We start from the raw sequence: 24,904 nt of genomic DNA on the forward strand, positions 1-24,904 counted from the left end.
TTATTAAAAATAATTTTTAAAAAAATACTCTGAGAAGGGACGGGATAGATCCCGTCCTGCATCCGTCCCCTCCTGGTTGTTGTCCTGTTCCGTTCCAAATTACTTGAGATTGTAACGGATAAGTTAAATACTTCTATTTTTTAATTTTTTTTAAATTAGTTAACTGGATGGTATATTAAAAATTAGCAGTCACCCGTTATAATTCCTAAGTTGTACCACAAAATGCCACGGGTCATGATCTTGGACGCACCCCGGATGAAGGGGAAAGATAAGTGAATGCATTCCGTTCCCACGCTCGCCGCGTACACGATCATGTTCGCGCTCATACCTCTTACGTGTGCGAGTATCTTACGTGTGCTATGTGTAGGTCCCACTCAGATCCGTGTTCTGTTCTGCCAGCCCAATTTTGTAGATTAACCAAAACTAGTGGTCAGCGTACTCTGCGTAATACGCAAGTCATGAGATCCACGAGAGACATGAATTTATTATTAAATTGAAGCAAAATCCTTGTTGGATAACCTTTTTCGAGAAAACTCTCGCTCTACTCCGTTTTCGATCTTCCCTTCCATGCGTTCTTCGCAGACGACTGTATACAGTTACCATATCCCTTAACAGGTAAGGTTATTGAACTTTCTCTGGTTCTTCGATATCGCGTATTGGAACCCTGCAATTGCTGTTTCAAGTGTGCGTAAAAATGGAGAATGGTGTCGAGGGTCGAAATCGGAGGATATAAAGGACTAAATTTTAGATTTTTGTGCATTTTTAATTTACAATGAAGTTATGTTATACGCTTGATCGGAGCCCAGATATTGTATGTCCTCAATTTCAACTTCTGCGCTTTCTCAACGTCTGAAGATAGAATCCAGCTTACCGCCTTATCAAACTGTTAATGACTCAATTTAGTTCGGAAATACTGTGCTTAGGATCTTGACGACTTGGTTTGGCCATATATTCATTCAATCTAATTGCGATTCTGATACAAACGGATCTCTTTCACGGTATTGTGAATATTCTGCTTTTCCTAGGATGGCTTTGAAAAACACCACATTTTTCTATTAGCACTTCAACGAAGTTCTTGCTCATCGCCAAAATTTTCTAAGGATGCTTTCAGCTTTATTGTTAATTGTTGCTGTTCTGAATAACTTTATAGCGCTTTTGGCTTAAACATATCAGTTTTTACATTTCTTTCTGCTTTTTAAGGGAAGCTCTAATCGTTTGCTCATTCATGCTGTAGAAAAAGTCGATATTTGCTCCCATTTAAAAATGTTTCTTCTGTTTATTAAATAGGCAGAAAAATTAAAAATGTTTCTTCTATTCTCTTCGTCACCATGGCGAAATAGGCACTTAATTGTATACTTCACTTAACATGGACCAGATTTCATAATATATGATGGATTTTTCTTGATGTAGTTACTTTTCTGTCTCTAGGTGAACAGAACATTGGTGCTAGGGTGGCTATGCCTTGACTGTTTGCCTACCATGAACTTTGGGTTTCTTAATAATGCCCCATGGTCCAAAGCTCAGTTGAAGACTGATTCATGGGAAGCTTCCAAATCCATGACATCTCTAGGAGATCAACCAAGAGAAGTGTTCCATAGTGATATTAGATTATTTGGATGGTTTTTTTCCGTCCTCCGATTTTTTCCTTGGACAAGTAATGCTAGAGACAGAATTCAAAGACCAACTACCATCAATAGAGGGTTAAAGAGGCGTGCACGAACTCGTGGGAATGTTGAGAACGGCATTGAGGTTACTCCTTTGCGCTTTAGGCCATATGTTTCCAAGGTTCCATGGCATACTGGGGTGAGAGGATTCCTTTCTCAGCTCTTCCCTAGATATGGTCATTACTGTGGGCCCAACTGGTCCAGTGGAAAAGACCATGGATCTCCTGTTTGGGACAGGCGGCCAATAGATTGGTTGGATTTTTGCTGTTATTGTCATGATATAGGGTATGATACTCATGATCAGGCTGAGCTGCTGAAGGCTGATTTAGCATTCCTTGATTGCTTAGAGAGTCGAAATATGAGTACGAAAGGAGACCCCCATGTTGCTCTTCTTTACAAGACAATGTGCACCAATGGTAAGCCTTGCATGAAAATACTATCTTTCCCATTAAAATTGTTATAGTGCTCTGCCGTGCTGGCTAGTTTTTTTCTTCAACAATATAGCGACAGTCAATGATGCATTGTTGGGAAATTCTCAAGCTATACCTGTAGAGGGTACTAATTGGGTGCTATTGAATTAGTACTGTTTGGTTTTTCCAAATGTGTTTTTTGGTACATGTTTAGCATGGTGTACCTTATTGAATTCCTACAGCTTGGAGGGTTTTGAAAGAATTGTGTGTATCTTCCAGTTTTGGTTCGATGCACATGAAATTTTTAAGGAAATCACTACATTAGATGTGCAAACGTGCAGCACTTCTCTTTCACGAACTCAAGTTTGATTGGGGTTTTATTGTATTCTCTTTTTAGCTTTGTAATCTCTGGTTCGAGAATACCTTATTCCCCAACAAGTTGAATATCAAAAATTGATTTACTTTATTTAAGTTATATGAAATTTGAGAATATGATTTATGCATCCGCACCTCATGCTTCTCAAAAATTATCGTATCCTGAACTTGTATCTGTGCACCATAGGTGACAATTTGGCTATGTGAATGACAGGTCTTAAGAACTTCTTAATACCGTACAGACGGCATATTTTAAGCCTACAGGCTGGGCAGCCTTTGGTTCAGTTTGGATGGCTGAGCAATTTGAGATGGAGAAGCTAGAGCTTGCACAAGTCACTCTGCTGATGCTAGACTGAAATATCCCTAGTAACTTGCCATGACCTGATTATATATATAATGTACATAATTACTAATGTCTTGAATCGAAACATTTGAAGTTTGGGAAGTTATTATAAATTGGCGGTTTATCTTGTAAAGTTCCTCCATTACTAAGGTTCAGATGAATATGCCCAAAAAACAAAAGAAGGGGGAAAATGTTCAAATTGAACCGTAAGCGGTGGAGAAAATAGGGTTTTTCTTTTACCATGTTATCTTTATTACCAGTGACCAATGGTCAATTTGGGTTCAGTGTTTTAAGAATAAGGAACTAATCTTGATAATTTTGACCAATGTTTTTTTTATAATTTGATTTTGAGTTTTTTTTGTGAAAAATATTTTGCACAACTATTAGGTACCACACGGCATCTCACATTTTTGTGTATTAACTTTCAACCGACATGAGTATAGGATCCATAATCCAACGGGATCAGTCCCGTGCGATTACCTTTTTTAATGGGAAATTATACCTTTAATCCCTACGATTTTATTTAACTTGACGTTTACAATGTGTATCTTAATTTTTCATAAATGTATCTTTATAGTTTATACAATTTTAATGTATGCCTTCCTGTTTCAATTCTGTCTGTATTTTGTTAAAATTTTATAATATAATGAACTGGGTATGGTCCCAACATTCTAGATTTGTAAGATTTATGCCAAGAAAAGTAAAATCCTAAATAAAAATCAGATCTACACATCAGTTTCACAGAAGGATTCTACATGTAACATAAAAGTTCTAACAAATCACACTCTCTCTTAGCCATGAATAATACAGCTTATTTCTTGTACTCCAAGTAATTCATGGGACCTAAACTAGTTAGAGGGCAAAAAAAGGATCGTAAGTCTTAGATTGCTGGACTAACATGATCTGAAAACCAAAATCACATAGAGGAGTGGTTATGCTCCTTTATAGGGTCAGGGTCTGAATAGATGCCACTATGATCCTCCAAAGCGATGCTTCCTATAGATGTCTTAAGGAAAACCATGGAGCTGGCAGAACTGACAATCCCCATGATTTTCGTTTTCCAGTTTTCTTTCCAATAAATGACTATCATCACAAAATGACAGCCATTTTCTATACATCAACTTCCCTGTGCGGTTGCTATCAGCTATATTATTATTTCTTTGCCCCACGTATCGCCATGTTACACCGGCACCCGTCTGCCTCTATGGCTGTCGAACATCTGCAAGTTCATAGAATAAAAAGAAACAAAAAAATCCAGAAGTTTTTGGCACGTAAGTAATCATTCCACAACCTATAATCAAGAGTAGCGTTAGAACATTTTCTAAAACAGGACTTCCTCCTCCCAGAATATCACTGGAAACTTAATATCGATTGAGGGTTTGCTTGGTACAAAATGGTATTAGGAAAAGGAATGGGAATGAGAAAGCTCTATTCCATCAACTATGAAAAAAGTTTTCATTCTAAAAAGTCATTTTGCCATCTGCCTAACACAGTAAAAATTCTTATTCCTCACTTTTTCCATTTCCTAAAATCCCTTCTCCATGTACCAAACTGAGGACATGAAGACAGCCCTAACCTCGAGGATCTGAGAAGAGAAGCATCAGTGACAGAAAAATATATTAGATCTAATCTATACTATTGCATTATTTCAATCCATCATAATGTGCAGTCATCAAATAATCATATACCTTAACAGGACAAAATGTTTATGTACGCCCAAACCATAGCAGGGATTAGAAGGCTGTAACCTTATTTAGTTAGTATGACGAGGTAAATAGGACTAACAGAGCAGCTAGTCTATTCTTATTGCATAACCCGAAAAGGTTTCTAACCTAAACAACCAACCAAGAATGAGAATCATCTGACAGATAAAAAAACGTTTAAGCAATATCGCGTACCGAACGAATATGAGGCTGCTGTAACAACCAGCCAAGAATAGGAATCTTCTGCATAAAAACAGCCAGTGTAGGCCAGAATCCACTGCACAATATAATAAATTATTAGATTTAACAAACCAAGTAGAGCATAATTTTGTGTCAGATTTCACTGAACCTGAACAGTAAGATGAACCCATAACCCTCGAGAATCATGCCCAAAATAGGCCATCCTATCACAAGAATGAAGAATCCAATTCCAAATGAAACTGTTCCCTACACAACCAGCAAAATAAAACTCAAAGGTAAGAGGGAGAACTGGGAAGATGAGATAAAAAGATCAAAAGAATCAAAAAAAAGGGAGAAAGATTGTGTAAACACCGTGCAAATACACCTTAAAATTACTCTTCTTCATGAAGAATTGCATAGTGGATTTTAGTCCGATGGTTAAGGACACTCCAGAAATGAAGAGGATCTGAATTGGGTGACACCATGAAACAGAATGCATTTAGAAAAATGTCATCAATTACAATGTTTGACAAGTTCAGCGAGAAACTTGTGGCAACATGAAACTTACATTTCCAATGGCTAGCAGCCCCTTCTCAAAGAAGAAGATGATCCCAAGGAATGTGAAAAATACACCAAAGCCAGTTAAGCCCAACCCAATCTCTGTTTGACGTGCCAATTGCATACATGAAATTAAATAAGATATTGTGGTCGAAATTTACACGTTCAAGTGAAGTCGATACCAACTAATAAAATTTAATTACTACACAGCTTTGTATTATGATATTCTTTTCTATGGCCAAGGTGATAGCAAAAACAAGAACGAATGATCAAGAAAAATTGCAAGCGCTCAATATAAATGAAATTTAGAATCCAGAGCACTTCCACTGACAATAGAAGTAATATGCAAAATATGTAGAAAACTGCACGATCATGTATGCTTAGACATTAAGAACTAAAAACAGCGCATTGCTTTTTATAAAGTCATTATTACCTATGGATACAACAAAAGTAACAAACTCCACTTACTCTTTCGGTCATCCATCTCAAGAGAAACCATTTTTACCAACTATGCAGATGCTCGAGTTTCTTGCTTCACTGAAACAAATAGCAATCGATCAACAAATACTGAATAATCCAGGAAGCAGAAAACAAGCATATAAAGCCTTGAACAATATATTAGTTCACATGAAGTTTTGTTTAACAAAAAATATTGAACTATATAAAATTCCCTCCAGCTTGCGTCATCGAAATACAATAGCTGAGTCGACTGCATCTTAAAACATGGCGTTATAACTAGGAAATGATGAATTACTATATAAAAATTTCAAAGATTATCAGTTGACAGGCAAATCCTGATGATCATGTAGTCAACTTGAATATAACACTCAACTTGAAAGAATACGAGAATTGTGTCAGGTTTTTCCATATTTTAAGGCAGATTGACAATTAATAACGATATATTTATAAGTTTAACACGCATCAATGTAAATTAAATAAATTACAGTAGATGAAAGAACAGAAAAACGAACCATAAAAATATCAGAATCCCAATACTGGAGTGCTTTTATTAAGGATTGACAGTCGTTCCTCTTTCTTTCATTCACTCGTCCCTCAAATGATCTTATATGAGGCAACCATTGACACCAGTTAGTAGATCTGTCACAATATTCCAAAATATAGCCCGGCATTACCAGACAGAAATTAAAAAAAAAAATCACAAAAATAGAAATATGATATTATCAACGCCAAAAGGGAATGTGCACAAAATTTGCTTTTACTGTTACATTATTGTGATGCTTCTGCAAAAATAGCTTCCAGTTATTGTCATGTTTAAATGAATCATTTGCTATAAAAATACGATCAGAAAAACCAAGGGACCGGATGCCGCGGATACAAGGCATTATGCTCCCAATGGCGACCAAGTATTCTAATCTTACGGAAAAATGTATTTTCAGTGACCAAAGCCAGCACTTTCGAAATAAAAAAATGCGCAGAACAGAAAACTCAGACTAAGAAGGCTAAAAATTTCCTCCATGATTGAAATGCCAAATTGAACCGAATAATTCATTATTCACATATATTGATAAGTGAAAAGTATAAACCGGTGTGAATATCATATAAACAACAGGATCTTGAATTTTTACGATTCAGGAAGAGAATGCGAGTGTCGGGAGAAGGTCATATAAACCAAATGAATTCGTATAAATTGGGAAGAATGGCTACTTACCAGCTGCCGGTGGGTGACGTCGCTGGGATGCGGTGGAGATCGACGCCGGAAGTGGTGTTGGCTAATACGGAAATTTGTTAGGATTCGCAGAAGAAAATGTTCACAAGAGAAAGAAATTAAGGCCACGTAGTACGCGAAGTGAGAGTGCAAGTGCAACCGATTCCGTTTTGGAGAATAACGATGACATGCAGGAAAAAATTCATGGGAGTTGAATTTATGACAATTAGAATTTGATAAAGTTTAATGAAAAATGTATTGCAAATATTAATTTACATAATTATGAATTTAGGAGGGTTAATTATAAATTAAATTTTTAAATTTCAAATATAAATATATAATATTCTCACCATAACTGATGTCTAAATTGATGTTTGTAATTCCTTTTAAAAAAATTGAAAAACATAATTATCATTAATTTGTCATCATGACACTCAAATGTCATTTCTGCATGGCTCCAAGTGGAAGTAGTTTTTTTTTTATAGAATTTTTATACTGTCTTCTATTTTAATTAATTTGAGGAGATTCAAAAATTAGTTAAATTAGTTAATTGTAATAAATATGTTTACTTCTCTAAATTATCCTCTTTAACTATATACAAATGGGAATCCTTATAATTAGAAAGGAAATTTAAGAGAAAACATTATCAATTTAAAAGACAAAATAAATTAAAATTTTATATTTAGAACTAAATTCACTTTCTAATTGGCTTTTATATTAAGGCCCATAGGTAGTGTATAATAAATTTTGAAATTTTATAAACCATAAGCAATACACTTTATTTAAAATTATATATTATATAATATACAAAAACCACACAAATATATAAGCTAATAATAAAGAAAAGAATGTTTAGTTGCCCCAATCATAGGTCAATCATCATGTTTGGACTAAAAAAAAGTGATTGGATGGAAACTAAATTATAATTTTAAAAGTAATTTTATAAAATTTGATATAAATATATGAGAAGAGTTTTATCTTAGTTTACGTGAAAATATTTTTTAAAAGTGCTTCTAGACTTTCCGAACACCAAAAGATTAGGCCTTTTTTTAACCAAAAGAAACATTTTGTTTACCAGAACCAAAAAGAAACATCAGACCTCACCCATTCAGCTGTATTTGTGTGCTCTTATACAAGTTATGAAGAAGCTTTTTTCCCCCTAATTATAAGCGACATTATTAATTTTTTAATATAAATGTAATATTTCATTTTTTATAATTTTTTAATATAAATGTAATATTTCATTTTTTATACACTTCTTTAATTTATTTACAAGTTACTTTCAACATGTTATATTATAGTTAAGAAAAAGTATAAATCCTATTAACTTTATCTTAAAATTTAATATAGATTTTCAAAAAATAAGTGACATCATTAAATCTTTAATATAAATATACCTTTTATATACTTATCTCATCTTGTTTACAAATCACTCTCAAGTTTCAACATGTTTCACTAGGAATTAACAAAAAATTTTAAATCTCATTAATTCTTTTTTTTCCGGCAACCCACTAACTCTATTTTAAAATTTAACAACTTTTCATTCTTACCTTTGTTATATATATATATTAAGATAATAATAGTCTATAGAACAATAAATTAGGAGCAAAATTATTTATTTATACTAAAAATTTTAGGACACGACTTACATCAAGGGGGAAAAATACTCTCTCTAAGAAGCGAAGGAACAAATGCTCAAGCATCTAAAGTTGGTAACACGGGCTGACGGTGTAGATATGGGCCAGCCTGCGACGGTACCAGCCAAAAGCTAGGGTAGCCTGTCAGCCTGTTTAACTTTTTTTTTTTTAATAAAAAGCTATTATTATTGGTATGGGATAAGCTTAATTTGAAATGTTAAAATTAGACTTGAAATCTTGCATTTGAATAGTGGTTGTAATAAAATAATGTAAGGATTAATTTATAATTTAAGAAGATATTTTTAAAAAACTAACACATATTTTTTATAAATAATTAATTTAATTAGTTTTCTTATCCAAATTAACTAAGTAGATCTTTTATGTATATATATAAGTGTCACATGTTTATTTAATCTTATAAAAGAATGTATAGTAACGCAACAAATAGATAAAAAATAAAAGATGGATGATGCTCTTTATACAACTACACACACTCATGTACATACAAAGTGTTTAATTACATATGTAATGATATGAATGAGGTAATATTCATGTGGAATTTGAAAGTCAAAATGATCTAACTATATTATATAATATATTGGGAATTGCATGAATTTTTTTTTAAAAAAAAAACAGCTAGCCTGCCACGGTATCGATTGAAGTAGCTCATACTTTAACGAGTTGACATCTTGTCAACCCGAGCCTGTTTTATTTTTTAACTGGTTGGGCCTGTGACTCTGAAAGCATCTAAACTCAGGTCCGTGTTGGTGATCTTTTTAATTAATTACTTAATTAGTCTTCTTTGAATCACTCACATTTCTCTCGATCCAAGAAATTCAGCAGCTATTAAAGACAATCTGTACTTTAGAATTATACAAAAATTAGGTGATAGTTGGAATCAGGGGCGGATATACATGGGGTTGAGATCCTAAACAATGGGCTAATAAACTACTACCTCTCACCTTGCTAATTGATCACTACAAGTAAATAAAGAAAGTTTATTGAGTTAGTTATGTATAATAAATAAATATTATTTTTTTAAAATATTATTGTTAATCATGTGTATTAGTTAGAACTATAATTTGATGAAACCTAAGATTTATTTTAAAAATAATAAATAAATATAAGAGATAAAAGAAATTAGGATATTATATTTAGAACTAAATTGAATATCAAGCTAGTTCTTATATTAAGACTCAAAATAGTAATTAAAGCATCTAAACTTTATAATTAATGTTTTCTTCTTTTTCTTCTCATTTTTTTCTATACTCTCTACCTTTCCAAGATCCCTGAATTGCCCAAACCTGGGGTTTGTTGTCTTTCATGCGTACGATAGAATTTTTTTTAAAAAAATGAAGTTAAAAATTATTTTATAAATGAGAAGTATTTCTTTTGTGTTTGAATACTAGTTCCAAATTTTAGAGAACAAAACTATGATGTGGTCAAATTTTCGGAATTAAAAATTATAATAACCAAATTATTCATTTGGGTATTTGGGACCTACTCACAATATTTTTAATTTGTTTTTCCTTTGACGTGACATAATTTAATTAAATAAATCTAAATGAAAACAAAATGAAAGCCACTTGTGTTGATATTCCAATACACGAGACCCTAAATTCCAGGAAAGCATCATACAAATGGGGAAAAAATTCTTCACATGCTCTAGCCAACCTATTTTCATGTCAATTCACTCTTTTTGAGGCATTTTGCTTCGAGTTGGGATAGGTTAGGTCACAAAACCGTGTGCATTTGCTTTAATATGCCCAATTAACAATGGCCTTCTCTCTAAATCTCAAAACTTGAACAAATTTACTATATTTGTCACAAAGTATTACTCAGTCGGACTAGTTCAGTCCTGTTAAAAGATAAAATGATATTTAGGCTCCAAAATATGAATTAAATAATAACCAAATCTTTAAAAAAATTTATTGAAATATTCATCACCAATATCGATTTGGATAATTTGAACGTGAAAGTGTCATTTGTAAATCAAACGTTTATAAATCGCTCTTAGAGGGTGTTTGGAAAGCTCAATAAGTACTTTTTAGAAGTATTTTTTCACAAATCGAGACAAACCCATTTACATATTTATCTCACATACCGTAAAAACACTTCTGAAACTATGATTTTGATCTTACCCAAACACTCCCTTAAACACCCTGTTATGTCATATGTGATGTTTAGATCAACTTTTGACGGATATGATTTATGAGACAAAAACTGACTTGAATTGCATAATTGCAAAAATAGAATGATTCTTGCTCATGACTTTTGTAACCCTGAGTTGTGATTCAGACTTTTATGTTTCTGAGTGTTTAAATCAATATTTGCTACTCTCTCTTTTTTCCGCAATTTTTTAAACCTAATTGTCACTAAATTATTCATTCTTTCATGCTCAAAAAGTTGGTGGGTTTTGCTTTAAAGCAACTGGTTTGTCTAATATTGATATAGCGGACAAAAAAATCACTTCAATAATTAGTTGTAATTTGGATCATTGTAGTGCTGCGATATTACCAAAGAGAAAATGACAAAGAAAATTAAGAGCCTATGAGACCTGTTTTGCTTATATACTACTGCAAACATATTTATTATGGGGCCGCTTGTTTTTGTTCTTTGTTTTCTTATTCTCAAGATAATTTATAAAATTGTTTTTAAAAACAAGTTTTGGAAACAAAAAAAAATTTGTTTGGAAAATAATTTTAAAAAAATCACATTTGAAAAAAATATATAAAAAATTACATCTTGACAAGTGATAGTTATCACCAATAGTAATAAATAGTAGATAGTAGAAGAGAAGAGAAAAAAATATCTCTAATTTTTCAAAACAAAAAAAATGAAAAACAAGAACAAGATAACATGTAAAAGTTGTTTTGGTTTTTCAGTTTTTAAAAACATATTGTTGTTTTTTTGTTTTTTAAAACAATCAACTAAAAACAAATTGCCAAACAACTTTTTTTATTTTTCTGTTTTTAAAAACAAAAAATTGTTTTCAAAATAAGAAACCAAACAAGCCCATTATATTTTCCTCAATCCTTTTTATAAAACCTTATTAATTACTTTCTTAAAATTAAGTAAATTAGTTTAATGTTAAAATTTTTCAATATAACCCTATGATTAAGAGGGGATAAAAAAAAACCCTTATAAAGAGGTACGAGCATTTTGGGATATATTTAATTATATGCAAAATAGAAAACATTTTCAAAAAAATTAAAGATATGTTGTACACTCCTGAAAAAAAATAATTGTACTGGCCAAAAATGAATTACATCCGTTCAAGGACTTGAGCCATTAGGTATTTTTGGATGATAAATTTTGCAATAAGAAAATTTTCAGTAATTTTATCCTTTTTTATCATTTTATTTCTAAATATATAAACACGTATTATTCAATTAACAATTGCTTAAAGAAGTTAAGTAAAGCTAAGCAAATAAATTAATTCAAAGGAGCAGAGTTAATTTTCAAATGAATAGGACCCATTGCTATAATAAAAAAGGAGGACTTTTAATTCAAGTGCCTGATTTTCAACGTTCCTTTCAAAGAGCTGAGAATTCCAAGTCTAAAGTTATCATTTTCAATATGCCATGTACCTAAAATTATTCACTACTTCTCATGAAAAAAATTTATTCACTTTCTAGCCTCATTATTTTTAATTTTTCCAATAAATTGGACAAAATTTCATTAAACTTTGAGAGTGATATGTAAATAACGTTGTTATAATCAAAACTTGATAGTAACCTCCCAAACTTTAAAATATGTTTGCGTAACATCATCATCTCCAAACGTTTTTTTTTTTTTGGGGCCAACGGGAGGAGATTGATTTTCTTAAGGGATATTAATATCAATATTAATAATTATAAATTTTTCTGGGGCAACAAAATGCTTGAATATTTAATCTATATGCACAGTTACAATGTACACACAAAAAACATCTTATGCACCTTGGAGTAATTGAAATCATACATTTCTATGTATCTCCAAAATACTCATGCACCTATTACCAACACACGTTGGCACAGATGGATAAGGGTTTGTGTCCCTTAACTATCACTCTCAGATTCGATTCCAATGGAGGATAGGAATGGAACTGGTGTGCTTGGAAGAGTAGCTCTCATAATTGGGTGTTTGCGAGTCTTGAGTCCCATTGCTCGAGTGGGGGATGCTCTGGTGTTTCACCCAAAAAAAACCAATGCACCTTTAGGCTATAAGATTCTAATAAAAAATATGTGTGTGATATGATACAGATAATTATTTGAATAGATTAGTTTAAATCATGTACAACTTTAAATGTTCAACATGATATCTAATTGATGACAACTTTAACAATCTTTGTGTAAAGGAAATGGTAGATAAAATGGTATGGGATTAAATCAAAATGTTTTTAAATATCTAATTCAATTTAATTTAAAAAAATATTTATGTATTATTTAATTTTTCTGTTGTGATAACGTTTTATTAAATTATAATAACTAATTAGAGTTTTTATCTTAAATTTGAATAATACCGTAAGTATAAGAAGAGTACAGAATAATAAGATAAAATCAGCTTGTATGGATCACATATGATATGATATACTATATATATGAAGATTTTTTTTTTGGTGAAATATATTAAGTTCTTTGAATAGATTAGACTAAGGAAAAGAATTAGGTCATGTTACTTATATCTGTTATGTTAAATTCTCCAATCATATGTAACTATATGTTCTCTTTTTATTTTGTGTGGATTTATAATTAAATACTAATATTTTAAAAATAGAACACATGGTCATATCTGATATAATGAATATAAGAAATCTGATGTAATTATTGTCCTTGTATTAAATCGTATTATATATATATCCTCAAAATGTTGAGAGTAGTATTTAATTCACAGGCTTAACAAACTTTGTGAATAAAAAAAATCATTAGACACGCCTAAATTTTGTTGATAAAAATCATTAGATAATGGGATGGGATCAGATTAAAATATTCCAAGTATTTTATTTGATTAAATGAAATTAAAAAATTTGAAACTGGAAAAAAAAAAATCATTTAAACGGCGTCGTCCTAGAGTTCGCCGCCTGGGAGGAGGAGCACGATGAACCTCATCCTTTTTAGACCAAAAACACAACAATCTCTCTTTCTTTGTTTATATCCCGCACAAACGAAACCCTAGCGAAGACCTTCCTCCTCCTTGATTCTCTCGAAATTTCAATCCGACGCTTTGATCCAGCCTTCGTCGGAGATCAGACAATATGTGAGTTTTGGTTTTTTTCCCCCCTTCTCTTTTTCTGCTGGCGAAACTCCCGTGATTTTCAATCTATTACTTTTTGGGGGAAGTTTTGAAGCTGATTGATTCATAGATAAGTAATCGTTGATGGATTAGACGGATCTGGAATCAGTTTCTCGTTGTAGATTCATTCTCTTATGCAATGCGTTATTTTGTGAATATTTTTTCTTGGACAAACCCTATTTTATGTGATTATGTCACGACTGGGAACAAACGTACGATTTGAATCTTGTCTCGCTGAATCATTTTCTGAATTTTTTTTTTTTTGGCTTGAATCAATACGAATGTGGCTTTCATCTGGTTTGGGCCCTGGGTTCGACTATCATATATACATTTTCGCCAAGAATCTTATTAATCAATCTAATCATGTGCTATCAGAATTTTCACGAAAACTGATGCCTTCTGATATTTGTTTGTGATTTAAGTTGACTTCTTTCTTCTTTTAAGATATCATTTTTTTTGAAAAATTTTTGCTGTTAGAAACCATCTTGTGTTGACATTTGATATCTCAGCTGTAGTTGAGTTGACTGTGCTTTTGAAGGCTCTCTGTGGTTCAATTACATCGATTTCTTCTGTTTGATATGGCCTGCTTCATTTAATATAAGTGTAATCTAATTTTCATTCCGAAGTTTTTGTCTTTGTGTTTATTAGCAAACTTTATTTTACAATTTCACTTTCAAGGGTATAGAATATTTTCAATGTGAATGAGTATGAGGGGGATTATTCGTTCATCAATACAAGGTCTGTAATGAAAAACTGTGATCGTTGAAGCCCATTCCTGGATATAGATCTCAACTAATTGTGATCTATTGTAATCTGACTTTCTTGTGTTTTTGTTGACCTGGGCTCTAATTTTTTTCTTTCTCATTTGTAGGTTTGATGTAGCTTGATTGATTTTGTTGAAGAATATTTTATGGATGATGATAGTAGAGATGGATAAAGTGTCTGCTCCTTCACCAAGGGAGCGCGCACAGCGCCTTTATGACAAGGTATTCTGTATTTGTTCTTTTAGTTAGGCACCAAGCTGTAAGCCTTGCTAATGTGAGCCGGAAATAAGGACTTATTTGTGCAAACCTTATCTTCTGCTAAGAAAGTTACTGTTACACAATGTGATCCCTTTGTATTATGGTTAATCGAGGAAAGGTTTTCAATGATTAGTGTTTTCCCTTTATAATGGGCAGAATTGACTCTGCTTTTCTATTTGGGGCCACTGTCTTGTATGCGACTTTTGTCAAATGCTTGCTCTAGTGTTGGAGTTCTTTGTCCAGAGGTCAGCCACATGATTCACCTGTTTTTAATTTGACGATTCTGTTTTTTGGCTGTCTAGTTTTTTGCGTCTTAAAGGCTCCTGCTTCTTTCGGGCACATTTGTTGTCTGTTTCTATGTCTTTTTTAGTCTCCCCCTTATCTCTTTAGTTTCCTTAGTTGAATACATCAAATTATTTACAAGCTCTGAATTGTTGTATCCTTTACTTCGGAGTCTGGAGGGTTAGATTTTGTAGTCATGTTATTTTAAAGATAAACAAGATTCTATGAATAGAGACATTAAAGAAGAATTACTCATACTACATAAAATGCTCCATAGAATTGTGGAAGCAAAGCGTCAATTGGATAAAAGGACATTTCTCAAGAGGTAATACATTGGCAATATTTAATAACACGACAATAACCTGGAACTACTTAATTAATCAAACTTCCTGATTTCTGGTAAAATAAGTCTACTCTAAAACTTGAGTTCTTCCAGTTAAATGAGTGAATTCAAATCGTAATGTTAAAATTTTCGAACTTTTCTGGTCTAGCCATATGCAATGTAATGTTAACCAGTCCAAGAGGTTTCCATATTTTCTAATTTATTTGTGAGAAAAATTTTTGTCAGGATGAATTTTAATGTTATTATCTTACTTTATCTGATATTTAGAACCTTGAATTGGAGAGTAAGCGTCGGAGATCAGCTCAGGCAAGGGTCCCTTCAGATCCAAATGCTTGGCAACAAATGCGTGAGAATTATGAAGCAATAATTCTTGAGGATCATGCATTCTCTGAGCAGCATAATATTGAGTATGCTCTGTGGCAGTTGCACTATAAACGGATTGAGGAGTTGAGGGCATATCTTAGCGCTGCTCTTTCTTCTGCGGGCTCTAACTCTACTCAGGGAGTGAAAGGCCCCTCACGACCTGATCGGATTACTAAAATAAGGCTGCAGTTTAAAACTTTCCTTTCAGAAGCTACTGGATTTTACCATGATCTTATTATGAAAATTAGAGCAAAATATGGGCTTCCTCTGGGTTATTTTGAGGATTCAGAGAATCAAATTGTGATGGAGAAAGATGGAAAAAAATCTGCTGATATGAAGAAAGGTTTAGTTTCTTGTCACCGTTGTTTAATATATTTGGGAGATCTTGCTCGCTACAAAGGACTGTATGGTGAAGGTGACTCAATAAGCCGCGAGTTTGCAGCAGCTTCTAGTTACTACTTACAAGCTGCATCTCTTTGGCCATCTAGTGGGAATCCCCATCATCAGGTGTTTGCCATTTCTCTATCAATTCTGAATTGTTGATATTTTACTTGTTCTGAATAGCTGTTTGGGGTTATAATATTCCAACCTCTTGAACTGTTATTTTCAGCTTGCTTTATTGGCTTCATATTCCGGGGATGAGCTGTTGGCTATTTATCGATATTTTCGAAGCCTGGCTGTGGATAGCCCATTTTCAACTGCAAGAGACAATTTGATTGTTGCGTTTGAGAAGGTAAGATGACCATGAAGGTATTTATTAAAGAAGTGACCATAGAATTGGTTTTGCAGCTTTTTGTTATCAATATTATGTAGAAGTAAAGGGGTAAAAACAAGGAAGGGGGTTTATTTGTAGCCATAATTTGTGAAGACTTTTTAATGCAGTGTGTGATTTTGACTATTTTTTCCTGTTCAACTTTTTGGCTTTATGATTTAAGTGTTCCCTAACAAACTACCTTCTTTTTTTTCCTACCTGCATAGAATCGTCAGAGTTATTCTCAGCTTTCTGGCGATGTGAAAGCTCTTGCAGTCAAGGAAGCTTCTGGACGTATGACTGGCAAGGGAAGAGGAAAAATTGAAGCCAAACTAGCAACAAGAGGTGCTGGTGTGGATACCAGTCCTAGAAAGGAAAGAGCATCCTCGATTCAAGAGAATTACAAGGCCTTCTGCACTCGTTTTGTCCGTCTGAATGGAATATTATTTACGCGTACTAGGTATTTGGTAGTCTCCTGCATGTCTGTACATACCTCACACTATTTTGAATTTCCATTTGCTGACTTTTACATTGTTTCCTGTTGTATTTCTTGGTGGCAGCCTTGAGACTTTTTCTGAAGTTCTTGCATTAGTTAGCACTGGCTTTCGTGAGCTTCTTTCTTCAGGGCAAGATGAGGAGCTGAATTTTGGAATGGATACTCGTGAAAATGCACTTGCCATTGTCAGAATTGTCTCTATTCTTGTGTTCACAGTTCATAATGTGAATAGGGAATCTGAAGGTCAGAGTTATGCTGAAATTGTTCAACGTGCTGTTCTCCTTCAGAATGCATTTACTGCAGCTTTTGAATTAATGGCTTACATGATAGAGAGATGCATGCAGCTGCATGATCCCTTTTCTAGTTATCTGTTACCTGCCATATTGGTTTTTCTGGAATGGTTGGCATGTTATCCGGATCTTGCTGCAGGCAATGATGTGGATGAGAATCAGGCGGTAGTGAGATCAAAGTTCTGGACTCATTGCATATCATTGTTAAATAAACTTCTAACAGTTGGGTCTATGGCAATTGATGAAGGCGAGGAAGATACTTGTTTTAATAACATGAGTAAGTATGAAGAAGGAGAAACTGAAAATCGGCTTGCTTTGTGGGAGGACTTTGAGTTAAGAGGATTCGTTCCACTTGTCCCTGCACAAACCATCTTGGATTTTTCAAGGAAACATTCCATTGGGAGTGATGCTAACAAGGAAAGAAAAGCCCGAGCCAAAAGGATTTTAGCTGCAGGAAAGGCTTTGGCAAATGTGGTTAGGGTTGACCAGAAAATTATATATTTTGACTCAAAGTTAAAGAAGTTTATAGTTGGTGTTGAGCCTCAAACCCCAGAAGAATTTGCTCTTCCGACTTATTCAGTTATGCCTGATGTAGAGGAGTTAACAAAAGAGAATCCAGCGGACAAATTGAAGTTGGCAATGGTCCAGTCAAATAAACCTCAGTATGCAGAAGGAGAGGATGATGATGAAGTTATTGTATTTAAGCCTATAATTGCTGACAAGAGAGCTGACGTGGATGTTTCAACATGGGCCCCTCATGAGAGCTTGGAACCTATGCAAAAAACTTCTGGAGGGGATATGAATTTTCATGTCAATTCTTCATCCAGCCCCATTACTCTGAAACAATCCAACCCCATTAATTTGAACCAGCAAACAGGCTTAGATTCAAATTTAGTCATGCCTGTATCTGTTGGCAGTGTGGTGTCTCAACACCTACGGCAAGTTCAGCCACATAGTTCAAGGTGGATAGAGGAGGAAATTTCTCTTGCGAACAGTTTGAAAGGTCTTAGGTTTATGGAGAATGGACATGCATTGAAACCTACGATGCTACAAACTCTTGGCATTTCCAACCATACTGCAGTCACAGTTCCCGTCGAACAATCAGTGGGTACCAGTACTGCCAATTTGTTTTATGGCCTCTCAAAAGCTGTAGAACCTGTGATACCATCTAGAGGTAGTGCTATTACTTCTTCAGGAGCTATTGCTGATAACTCATCTGTGAAGACGTCAGCAGTCTTGCCAGCGGGTTTGAGGAAAAACCCAGTCAGTCGGCCTGCTAGACATTTGGGACCTCCTCCTGGTTTTAGCTCCGTTCCTTCTAAACAAGCTGATGAAGCCTTTGCCACAGATTCAATCAGTGCAAATCCAATGTTGGATGACTATAGTTGGTTGGATGGATATCAGTTGCCCACATCAAGCAGAGCTGTTGTTCCCAATGGTCATGTTACTTATTCTCAATCAAATTCTCACCAAGTCAGCAACAACAACGGTTTGAGTGGGAAAGTCAGCTTTCCCTTTCCTGGAAAACAAATTCCTTCAGTGCCTTCTCAGGTGGAGAAACAGAATGGCTGGTTAGATTATCAGACATATGAGCTCACCAAAGCACCCAAGATCAGCAGCTGCAGCCACAACAGCTCACAACTGGAAATCAGCATTTTACACCACTGCCAGAGCAGTTTCACGGACAGTCAATCTGGACAGGTCGCTATTTTGTGTGATGTTGCTATGAGATTATAGATGGTAAGCTTCTATTTTGGATTTTTGACTCTAATAATTTGATTATTCTGCTTGACTTTTTCTCTAACAATTCTATCCATTGGGTTCCTGAAGGATTATGGTGAATGTGCTGCATCCCTTTGCTACGCATTCAAACTCCAACTCTATTGCCTTGTCATTGAATGTTGGAGTTATTTTGGCCTTGACTTGTTGCGGGCACTTGCTACTAAGAAAGGTGAATACCGTTTATTATTATTGTTGTTTCTTTTAATTTTTGTAGTTGATCTGTGTAATTTAAATGTCTTCAAAAGGCATTGGCATGGTATAATTTGAAAATCTGAAACCTGCATCTTGTAAGCTTTGTTTCGTGCTCTTGAAAGAATTGATATGGGGTGGCTATGTCTAAGGATTAAGACTTAGATGCAATTTCTTATATATAGTAATTAAAAACCACATATCTTATGTTTTGATTGTAACTCGATAGCAAGGATTTAAGAAACTAAGCTTCTTTTTGCATAGTACAGCTGTTATTTTGGCCTAGATGCCTTCATCAACTTTTTAAACAATCTCAGTTCCAGTATTGTTTCTTGTTCTGTGTTTTCTGCCTAATTTCCTTCCGGTGAACAAATTTCACTCAACTGCAGATTTTGCTGAGCTTTCCAGGCCATTGGAAGGAAGATATGCAAGCATCATTTACAGTTCAACGTTCTTAAGAAGTAAATTCCTTATCTGATTGGGGTGGATAGGTGTTAAGTAAAAGAATATATCCAGTCGTCTTGGGGCTTGTATCTTCAGGGGATTGTTGATGTCATGACAATGGTTTGTTCACTGCTCTGATGGAGGTGTCATAATGGCACATCTATAAGAATCATTGTTACCATCAACCGGCTGCTGTTGAAAGAGGGTGCTAGCCCTTTATTCTGCCGCAATACATCAGGCTTATTGTTGGGAAGGTTGCTAGGTACGAAGTGGGTGTCAGAAGTTTGGTCACGGTATGTGATAACAATGACATTGTGGGGCACACGTGAGTGGTTGCGTCTTTGTTAAGGTCCTTATATAGTGCGTTAATTGTGCATGACAATGGGGAACATGACACGCTTTTTTCTCTTTTTTCTAAGTCGGGTTTGATTTCAACTCGAACTTCCAATGAATAAATCCCTAGTGGATGGTGGGTGGTGGATTTATCTCCATCTTGGTCCTTATGAATATAAATGACATATTTGCATTATTAAGACTTGTTTTCTTTATTTTTCCTAGTGATTTCTTGTGGATGCTGGCGAAGGAAAAGTTTTGCATACTCGAGTCTATCCACTTTCGGTAGACCATATCTATTACTTAAGCATGTTGGTGTGCAATCATTGCAAGTGGGAATTCTTTTTCCTTGATTGATTTGTCTTCTGAAATTAGCATATATGAATGCCTTATTTTCCTAAGGATATGGTGAGCAGCTTCAGCCAACTGTTTGGTCTTGGATTGAACCCTGACATATTTTAATTTTGAACTCTTTTTTTGGCCAACATTTGAATTTTGAACTTTGAACTTGAGGCATTAGTCATTTAACTGAGTTGAACACGTAATTTTTCCCCCCTTTGTTATTCAGGGGCAGTACAAACTTATAATATTGTGTGCCGGAGCCTTAATAGAGAGTTTGCTGAATGTAATATTTTGCCCCCGAAAACATTTACATGAAAATGTTTGTTTTTTGATGCAATGTCTCGGATTGTTTCGTTGTTTTTGAAGCAGAAACGGAAATTCTGGGAAAGGATAAAAAAAATAAATCAAACTTATAATATGTTCTGTGAAAATAAGCAAAATTTATTCATTAAAGGAATGGGTACATCAACGAGTAAAGGGTTTTTGGTCGTCACAGAACAAGAAAGGGTGAGAAGGGAGATGGAGATCCAGTGGAGTCCATGCGAGTCATTGTAACTCCCCACTTTTACCTCCCTTTTGCCGTAAAATCCATTCGTCATGTGATTTTAGAACCAAAGTGTATATTCGTATATTATTATTTAATAATTGTAAACTTCTCGTCTTCTAATCAGAAATTTAGAGAAGCTATAAACATTAGAAGTGATATCACAATGTACAAGGTAAAGGAATCAACGTATCTAAGTACAAGTCATGGAGCTTCTGCATCTAAATTGTGCTTGCACCCGTTGATAAACATGCTTTTTTCCGTGTTTTCTTGAAGCTCTAATCAACACATTTCATGAAATATAATTAAAGAGGCAAATACAACTACAATGATAGCTTCAGATGAAGATTTTATGGAATAGTGAACTTACCTGAGCGTTTAAATCGTCTAGAAAATTCAGATAAGGATACCCAATTTCTCTGTATATCTTCACTCCTTGGGTGAAAAAACTGGGTCACCCTATTGAAAATGAAGTCCGTGGGAAACGATGAAAACCTATCAAATTAGTCCACCAATTTAAAAGGCTCTTCTTATTTACTTCTGCCTTCAATCTCTTTAGGTAGAAGCATTATTTTGTAGTAGTGAACTCTCTCTTTCAAGCTCAAGCTTTTGCTTATGACCTTTTGCTGTTTGGTGGAACTTCTTTGAAGCAGGTGGAAGTGATTGAATGGATTTATTTCTAATTTCTGTGAGGTTTCAAGCCAGAGAATGAAGAAAAGCAAGACTAGACTTGTTGTCTGTGACATTTGGGGAAGCACTTGTGTATTCCCCTTGCGCCAAATAATCTGTTTGGCGATATTTTGGTAAAGACTAGAAATCGCCTATCATGTTTATAATTTTTGAACCAGAAAATACCAAATAAAAACCGACAATCAAACTACAAATTATAACTGATTTTTTTTATTTAATGTATGAGTAAAAAATACATGCTAAGGAGTACAAGTTGGTACTTTTCCAAAGACTTGGGGCTTGATGTTCTTACAAGTGGCAATTGTAGGAGTCCCATTAAATTTGAGATCAATATTTGTGAGTTTTACCTTCTCACATGGTACACTACTACTGCAAATTAGAATCATTCCTTCCTTTGTTGTTGATGTGCCTCTGATGTTCTTGAAGGAAACTCTACTTATTTGTACTTTTGACGGGGTCTGTTGTAGCAGCTCAAAATAAAAAAGGAAATACAAAGTGAAAAGAAAGTAATTAGAAATATGTAGGGAAACTAAGAAAATATGTTAAAACAGAAAAAGAACTATCCAAATTATATGCATATCCTCATCTTGTTATTCCAACATTTGCATCATGGATGCAATTTTTCATTTGATAAACTTCAAAGCTTTTCGAATGCACGGATGCATCTTAAAATGCTTGTTAAAGAGTTAATTTAATTTCATATTGTTTACTATTTTATACATGTACAAATATGCATGTATTTTGAGAGGGGAGAGAGGGAGAGACAACCAAATACCTGCTTTGAACATTGGTTCCACGGACAATATTCTTGGTCTATGATTATAGGATTTGTAACATTAATCATGACAAGATTCTCAAAACGCAGTTGAGAGACTGGGATTTTAATCGAAGTACCAGGCCATGTCTTGATCCTCACACCATTATCAGTATCTATGAAAGTGCAATTCTTCACTATCAAACCTTCCACAAGTTCTTCATTTTCATATTTTCCAAGGCTTCCAACGCTAATGCCATGGCCAGGTCCGCATGTCACATTCTCAATACTAACTTGTCTACTTCCATCACCCAATGAGATACAATCATCTCCTGTCCTAATAACTGAGTCAAGTATTTTCACTTGTGTTGATCTTCCGATATGGATTCCGTCTGTATTTGGACTTTCTGCTGGGGCTTCAATGATGAATTTGCTGAATGTAATATTTCGGCAGCTTAGAACATTTACGTGAAAGTTTTTGCTGTGTTTTGATGTTATATGCTGTATGATTGAATTGTTCATGAAGCTGAAACCAAAATTCTGAAAGACATTTCAAAAAAAATTGTTAGGCTTTTAAAAGAATTCCTACACCATTAATATAATTTTTTTTCATTATTAGAAGAGGCTAAATCAAAAAGAGGAAAAGGGGTTAGGCATAACAGAGTGAACACAAATCAATCTAATTTTTCTTATGTTTCTCTCAAACCTTTTTTTTTCACCATTATGAGAAAATTTGCTCATTATGTGATTTTTGATGTTGAAACATATACTCTTTTATTATTATTTAGTAGCTATATATTTGTTATATCTCAATTAGAAATTGAAGAAAACGATGATATAAGGAATTCAACAGATAAGTTTTATAATTGTGTATGATTTATTAATTACCATGGAGAGCTTTTTGCAATTCCAAGTTTGATGACAATTATTTTGCCTCCAAGCCATTGAACCTTTACCATCAAAAGTGGCTCCGCCGGATAAAGTAAAAGAATCAATGTATCCAAATCTAACCCACTGAGCATCTCCATCAAACTGATTAGGGTTTTCTGGTGCTGCAATGTTACCTTCAATGTGAAGCTCAATTGGAGCTTTACAAGGGCCGTTGAGCTCTATTTGTCTTAAATTGTATGAATTTTTTGGCACCAAAACTTTGCTTGCACTTGTTGATGCACATGCTTCTTTCCATGCTCTCTCCAAGCTCTTATCAACATCAATCAACAGGCCAAGGGTATTTCAATAAAAGTTTTTTGTACAAATATACTTAACATGTGATAACAACTAAACAAAGAATTCATGGCAAAACTTGTTTTTCATTAAAAAAAATCAATTACAAAATTTGTCATACAAGTTTTTCAAGGAAATTTTTGTGAATTTGTCACAAAAGAAATATTTCTAAAGGGAAAATAGTTGCAAAATTAATTTGAGACATACTAATTCTTTTGTCCCGAATTTTTTTTGGTCACTCTAAACATTCAAACTAGGAATCCAAAAGATAAATGCTCACCGAGGTCAGGTCTCCATTAGGCGCTCCTCCATATTTTGTTATATCAAAAACCACAGGTTGAGCTATAATTGAAGATGCTAGCAGTAAAAATAAAGTAGAAATATAAATAATACTCAAATTCGTGTCCATATTTAATTCTTCTTTGAATTATTTATAGGCTTTTCCTCTCTCTCTCTCTCTCTCTCTCTCTCTCTCTCTCTCTCAAGTAGAATAATATAAGGTGGTGGTGAAATCCCATTTACACAGAGAGCCATTTATATTGTTGTGGCAAAACTGAAAAAGACCATATATATAGCCTAATAATGAAATTATAAACCGATAGTCGTTCTTTAAACAAGCATATAACCAAAGCCCGTTTATTTAACAATCATTGTTCATATTTGGCCATTTGGGATGCAATAATTAAAATTTTCCCGAATTTCAAGATTTTTTGTTTCAAAGTAAGTGAACAATCTCGTTTGGGCACTTAAAAACAAACAATCTTTATCCGCTTTTGCAAGATAATTTGTTTGGAAAATTCAAATATTATTACTACAAAATTCATTATGAGAAAATTTATCCTCAAGAATATAGTATTTTTTGGTGTTTATAGTTGTTTAGTTAATCATATGTGCACGTTTTCCAAATAATTATTCACGTTTGTTAGATTTAATTATATAAATTGTTCAAAAATATCATAATAAAATTATGGCTGGTTCCAGAGAATCTTGTGAATATGTCACAAGAAATATTTGCAAAGAGACTGTATGTTGCTACTTGCTAAATCAATTCTTAGCGTAGTAATTCTTTTGTCCCAAAGTTCCTTTTTTGGGTTAAAAATTGATTTTGAGAAATTTTATTCTCAAGAATACAGTATTCCAATTTATAAGTATTTAGTTAATATCAATAAGAATTGAAGCTAGTAGAAAGGGTTAACCCCTAACATGACAAACTAAATACTTGTTTTAATATAATACAATCAAGTA

General features: G+C 33.7%; 4 protein-coding genes and 1 long non-coding RNA gene across 5 annotated transcripts; 3 read left to right on the forward strand and 2 right to left on the reverse strand.

The window, feature by feature from the left end:
• Window positions 1–489: 489 nt before the first annotated feature.
• On the forward strand, window positions 490–3,118 carry LOC114759043 (uncharacterized). Its single transcript, XM_028948145.1, has 3 exons — window positions 490–615; window positions 1,429–2,080; window positions 2,664–3,118. Exons 2-3 carry the CDS (start codon window positions 1,480–1,482, stop codon window positions 2,768–2,770), a joined length of 708 nt encoding a protein of 235 aa, XP_028803978.1. The 5' UTR covers window positions 490–615; window positions 1,429–1,479; the 3' UTR covers window positions 2,771–3,118.
• LOC114759045 (uncharacterized) lies at window positions 498–20,320 on the forward strand. Its single transcript, XR_003741875.1, has 4 exons — window positions 498–509; window positions 13,082–13,084; window positions 13,393–13,396; window positions 19,737–20,320. It is a non-coding gene; the product is annotated as an uncharacterized LOC114759045 (long non-coding RNA).
• LOC114759044 (vesicle transport protein GOT1-like) lies at window positions 3,494–6,955 on the reverse strand. Its single transcript, XM_028948146.1, has 8 exons — window positions 6,903–6,955; window positions 6,205–6,331; window positions 5,702–5,770; window positions 5,244–5,335; window positions 5,061–5,141; window positions 4,845–4,942; window positions 4,691–4,772; window positions 3,494–4,011 (listed from the first exon to the last, which is right to left on the reverse strand). Exons 3-8 carry the CDS (start codon window positions 5,730–5,732, stop codon window positions 3,973–3,975), a joined length of 423 nt encoding a protein of 140 aa, XP_028803979.1. The 5' UTR covers window positions 5,733–5,770; window positions 6,205–6,331; window positions 6,903–6,955; the 3' UTR covers window positions 3,494–3,972.
• Window positions 14,725–19,095, forward strand: LOC114759040 (protein SMG7-like). The gene is given in 6 exon segments (XM_028948142.1): window positions 14,725–14,796; window positions 15,725–16,327; window positions 16,431–16,553; window positions 16,799–17,031; window positions 17,132–18,960; window positions 18,963–19,095. Coding segments are annotated over 6 exon segments (2,973 nt in total). The 3' UTR covers window positions 19,076–19,095.
• A 1,600-nt stretch (window positions 20,321–21,920) lies between the features above and the next one.
• On the reverse strand, window positions 21,921–24,068 carry LOC114759034 (polygalacturonase-like). Its single transcript, XM_028948132.1, has 4 exons — window positions 23,940–24,068; window positions 23,324–23,635; window positions 22,457–22,975; window positions 21,921–22,139 (listed from the first exon to the last, which is right to left on the reverse strand). Exons 1-4 carry the CDS (start codon window positions 24,066–24,068, stop codon window positions 21,921–21,923), a joined length of 1,179 nt encoding a protein of 392 aa, XP_028803965.1.
• Between the last annotated feature and the right edge of the window lie 836 nt (window positions 24,069–24,904).

Source organism: Neltuma alba, unplaced genomic scaffold, assembly GCF_004799145.2.
Source record: "Neltuma alba isolate B1F8T4 unplaced genomic scaffold, ASM479914v2 tig00010783_pilon, whole genome shotgun sequence".
NCBI classification, from domain to species: Eukaryota; Viridiplantae; Streptophyta; class Magnoliopsida; order Fabales; family Fabaceae; genus Neltuma; species Neltuma alba.